The sequence below is a fragment of the Neomonachus schauinslandi genome, chromosome 1 (genome assembly GCF_002201575.2).
Source record: "Neomonachus schauinslandi chromosome 1, ASM220157v2, whole genome shotgun sequence".
NCBI classification, from domain to species: domain Eukaryota; kingdom Metazoa; phylum Chordata; class Mammalia; order Carnivora; family Phocidae; genus Neomonachus; species Neomonachus schauinslandi.
The window spans coordinates 118,996,776-119,002,204 of NC_058403.1; the positions used below are offsets into that span (position 1 = coordinate 118,996,776).

Sequence of the window (5,429 nt, forward strand, 5' to 3'; positions counted from 1 at the left end):
CCTTGAGGGCCTGACTTCAAAGAGAGTGACCTTTTTACTATCCAGAGGTCTGGTGGCTGCCATGTACAAAACACTACAGAATTCTGAACCTAAGGTTAGGCCTGAGCTAATGGAGGTGTAGAGACTTGCTGTTTTACATCTTAGTTCCAAAATAATGAGCAAACAGTAAGCCATGACATCAGGCATTTCCTTTTATTAGCTCTTAGAAGACTCAGAGATCCTGGGAACATCGTCTGCAACCTCACTGAAGAATGTGGTGAGAAAAATACATATATGTGTGTGTGTATATGTCTATCTGTGGTGCATCGCTGAAGTTGCTGCCTGCTCTTCAGGAGCTCAGAAGCGCTTCTGGAGGGCAGTCTGGATGTTCTTCAGCAGGCCCCACTTAGCTCGGGTCTTCCCACGCTCATCTGGCGTTACCACCTGCAATCAGAAGCAGAGAGCCATGGCACCAGCCACAGGGGAAACAGTAGCTTCCAGTAGCATGGCCAGTGCCATGCACCAGACCCTCACACATCATCTCATTAACTCCTCATGATGGACACACAAAGCAGGTGCCGCTGACCCCCTTATATGAATGAGGACAATGAAGCTCAGAAGGACCAGGTAACTTCTTGCTTTTCTAAAGTCGTACTCCTAAAATGTGGTGAGACTGGGATTTCATAGACCAGTTTCCACTTCCTCTAAGGAACCAAATTTAACTGAGAGTTGTGACCTCAGGTGGGCTTCACCATAGGGCAGCCCTCCAGGGTGTCCCCCCAGCACCTGGAAATTGCTTCTATCATAGTGGTTATCATTTGTAAATTCCATTAATGTGTTTGGCTCTTAACAGACTGAGCACCTTGACTGGGTTGTAGGGGAAGTGATAGTCTTTCATCTCTGTAATCCCAACATTGGTTAAGGTAAAGAGAAGGTTCTTAGAGAAGTGGATGAAAGGTAAATAGAACCACAATTTGTAAATCTGCCAATTGCCTCTCTCTGAGGCTTCACACTATCTTTGATCGCACTGAGCTGTCAGAGCTACCTGGAAAGGGAAAACTGCAGTGAGCAAGTCTCCTACAAATCTAACCAACTCAGCTTACACATGGATCTCCCTGCTTTACCTCAAAGGTGCTGGGTTTCTCCATGCTTCTGGTCTGGAAGCATTCTTGTTCCTTTCCAGTACACATTTACTGAAGAGGCGTTTAGGGAGTGAGGCTGAGACCCAGGGATGAGGGATAGCCCACTGGAATAGCGGGCTCTGTCTAGACAGATCAGGATTCATGAGGCAGATGGGTGGGGTTGCGGTTTGGGTGGTGAAGAGTGATGTTTGTACAGTGTCCCTATATACAAAGCTTTTAACTTTTTATATTTGTATTCAAAGGGAAAAGGCAAAAAAAGAAATAGACACTTATTAAATTATGCCCTTTATTTTTTTTGCGTGTGTATTTTAAGTTACATTTTGTGATAGATTCTTTTAATTATTTTTAATTTTTAATTTAATTTTATCATGTTATGTTAATTACATCATTAGTTTTTGATGTGGGGTTCCATGATACATTGTTTGCGTATAACACCCAGTGCTCCATTCAATACATGCCCTCTTTAATACCCATCACCAGGCTAACCCATACCCCCACTCCCCCCCCTTCTAGAACCCTCAGTTTGTTTCTCAGAGTCCATAGTCTCTCATGGTTCATCTCCCCCTCTGATTTCCCCCGCTTCATTTTTCCCTTCCTACTATCTTCTTTTTTTTTTTTTAACATATAATGTATTATTTGTTTCAGGGGTACAGGTCTGTGATTCATCAGTCTTAACACAATTCACAGTGCTCACCATAGCATATACCCTCCCCAGTGTCTGTCACCCAGCCACCCCATCCCTCCCACCCCCCACCACTCCAGCAACCCTCAGTTTGTTTCCTGAGATTAAGAATTCCTCATATCCGTGAGGTCATATGATACATATCCTTCTCTGATTGACTTATTTCGCTTAGCATAATACCCTCTAGTTCCATCCATGTCTTTGCAAATGGCAAGATTTTGGTTTTTTTTTTTTTTTTATGGCTGCATAATGTTCCATTGTATATATATACCACATCTTCTTTATCCATTCATCTGTTGATGGACATCTTGGCTCTTTCCAGAGTTTGGCTATTGTGGACATTGCTGCTATAAACATCGGGGTGCACATACCCCTTTGGATCACTACATTTGTATCTTTGGGGTAAATACCCAGTAGAGCAATTGCTGGGTCATAGGGTAGCTCTATTTTCAACTTTTTGAGGAACCTCCATACCGTTTTCCAGAGTGGCTGCACCAGCTTGCATTCCCACCAACAATGTAGGAGGGTTTTCCTTTCCCTGCATCCCCGCCAACATCTGTCGTTTCCTGACTTGTTAATTTTAGCCATGCTGACTGGTGTGAGGTGCTATCTCATTGAGGTTTTGATTTGGTTTCCCTGATGCTGAGCGATATTGAGCACTTTTTCATGTGTCTGTTGGCCATTTGGATGTCTTCTTTGGAAAAATGTCTGTTCATGTCTTCTGCCCATTTCTTGATTGGATTATCTTGTTCTTTGGGTGTTGAGTTTGATAAGTTCTTTATAGATTTTGGATACTAGCCCTTTATCTGATATGTCATTTGCAAATATCTTCCCTCATTCTGTCGGGTGTCTGTTGGTTTTGTTGACTGTTTCTTTTGCTGTGCAAAAGCTTTTTATCTTGATGAAGTCCCAATAGTTCATTTTTGCCCTTGCTTCCCTTGCCTTTGGCGATGTTTCTAGGAAGAAGTTGCTGTGGCTGAGGTCGAAGAGGTTGCTGCCTGTGTTCTCCTTTAGGATTTTGATGGACTCCTGTCTCACATTTAGGTCTTTCATCCATTTTGAGTCTATTTTTGTGTGTGGTGTAAGGCAATGGTCCAGTTTCATTCTTCTGCATGTGGCTGTCCAAATTTCCCAGCACCATTTGTTGAAGAGACTGTCTTTTTTCCATTGGACATTCTTTCCTGCTTTGTCAAAGATTAGTTGACCATAGAGTTGAGGGTCCATTTCTGGGCTGTCTATTGTGTTCCACTGATCTATGTGTCTGTTTTTGTGCCAGTACCATACTGTCTTGACGATGGCAGCTTTGTAATAGAGCTGGAAGTCCGGAATTGTAATGCCGCCAGCTTTGCTTTTCTTTTTCAACATTCCTCTGGCTATGCGGGGTCTTTTCTGGTTCCATACAAATTTTAGGATTATTTGTTCCATTTCTTTGAAAAAAGTGGATGGTATTTTGATGGGGATTGCAATGAATGTGTAGATTGCTCTAGGTAGCATTGACATCTTCACAATATTTGTTCTTCCAATCCATGAGCATGGAACGTTTTTCCATTTCTTTGTGTCTTCCTCAATTTCTTTCATGAGTATTTTATAGTTTTCTGAGTACAGATTCTTTGCCTCTTTGGTTAGATTTATGCCTAGGTATCTTATGGTTTTGGGTGCAATTGTAAATGGGATCGACTCCTTAATTTCTCTTTCTTCTGTCTTGTTGTTGGTGTATAGGAATGCCACTGATTTCCGTGCATTGATTTTATATCTTGCCACTTTACTGAATTCCTGTATGAGTTCTAGCAGTTTTGGGGTGGAGTCTTTTGGGTTTTCCACATAAAGTGTCATATCATCTGCAAAGAGTGAGAGTTTGACTGCTTTGCTAATTCGGATGCCTTTTATTTCTTTTTGTTGTCTGATTGTGCCCTTTATTTTTACCAAATTTTTTTAATTTTAAAGAAAACAGGGCTTCATGCAAGGTAAAGACCATATTATATACATGATACTAGATTACCCATTGCTGGATAAAAATGGAGATAACACAGAGAGACAGCCTTGGTAAAGGTAGTAGATATAGTATAAGATATACACATCAAATTATCAAGGGCGATAATGAAGGGATAACAGTGTTGTGATGGGGTTGGGAATTGACTCATAAAACATAGAGGATTTGAATTTTGCTGTAAAGTAGTCAGGGTCTCCAGAGATAGACTATGTGTGATGTGTGAGTGGGGCAATGAGTATTGGGACATGTTTATGAACAAGGGGATGAGATGAAACAGGACAAAAGAAATAGAGAACAGAACTTGAGATACTAAAGAAATTGAAATGATAGCTGACATCTTCTTCCCTGCCCAAAATGCTCAGATGGTTTTCCAAATGAATTCTAACCAACTTTTAGGAAAGAGTTGTTCTAGAAAACAGGAAAAGAGCAAAAGCTTCCTACCTCATTTTATTAAGCTAATAAACTATTGATTTCAAAGCTAGATAAAAACAATATAAGCAAAACATTATAGGGCCAGTTCACTTATAGACTGTAGATACAATAATGCAAAATAAAATATGAGCTAACTAAAACCAAGTATGTTAAATAATCACATCATGGTCACATAGGGTTTATTACATGAATGCAAGTCAAGCTTAACATCAGAGAATCAATGTAATTCATTTCATGAAGGCCTAAAGGAGAAGAATCATATGATTGTCTCAAATAATACAAATAATACAAAAAATGCCTAAGATTGTACAGCTCTCAGAAATTTAGAAGTAGAAGGAAATTTCCTTAATGAGAATTATACATCACAAAAACTAAATACAAAATCATCATGGCTCAATGGAAAAGCATTAAGATCAGGAATAAGACAAAGATATCCAGTATTTCAGCTTCTATTTTCTGTAGGACTCATGCCCCTAGCCAAAGGTATAGGGAAAGAAAAGACATAGAGTTCAAGGATTGTAAGAAAAAGCTAAAACTATCACTATTCATAAATGATAGGGTCATAGCCTGGAAAAACAAGCAAAATCAGCAGATAAACTCTCAGAATAATAAGAGAGTTTATCAAGATTTCTGGAATCTGGGGCACCTGGGTGGTTTAGTCAGTTATGCGTCTGCCTTCGGCTCGGGTCATGATCCCAGGGTCTTGGGATCGAGTCCTGCGTTGGGCTCCCTGTTAGCAGGGAGTCTGCTTCTCTTCTCTCTGTCCCTGACCCTGCTCATGCTCTCTCTCTCTCTCTATCTCAAATAAATAAATAAAATCTTAAAAAAAGATTGCTGGAATCAAGATTAACCTCCAAACACCAATAATTTTATTCTAAACCAGCAATACGTTAGAAAATACAATCAAATATAAGATAATATTCATAATATCTACAAAGTCTGCAAACTATTTAGTTTAACCAGGAACGTGTAGGACCTCTATGAGAAGAATTTAAAAGCCCAAGTAAAGCACATTGAAGACGATTTGAATAAATGTCAGACCTATTACAAAAATATCAAATGCCTCCAAATTAATTTAGAGACTCTATACCTTCCTAATCAAATTCTTTTCTGGATTCTTTTTCTTTCTTTCTTTTCTTTTCTTTCTTTCTTTCTTTCTTTCTTTCTTTCTTTCTTTCTTTCTTTCTTTCTTTCTTTCTTTCTT

At 39.5% G+C, this 5,429-nt stretch overlaps 1 protein-coding gene across 1 annotated transcript in view; it reads right to left on the bottom strand.

The window, feature by feature from the left end:
• Positions 1-336: 336 nt before the first annotated feature.
• Positions 337-5,429, bottom strand: part of TRIM42 (tripartite motif containing 42) — a 24,882-nt gene continuing 19,789 nt past the window's right edge. The window contains exon 5 of the mRNA XM_021678740.2: positions 337-423. Within this exon, the coding sequence (XP_021534415.1) occupies positions 337-423 (87 nt within the window). The remainder of the gene's footprint in view (positions 424-5,429) is intronic.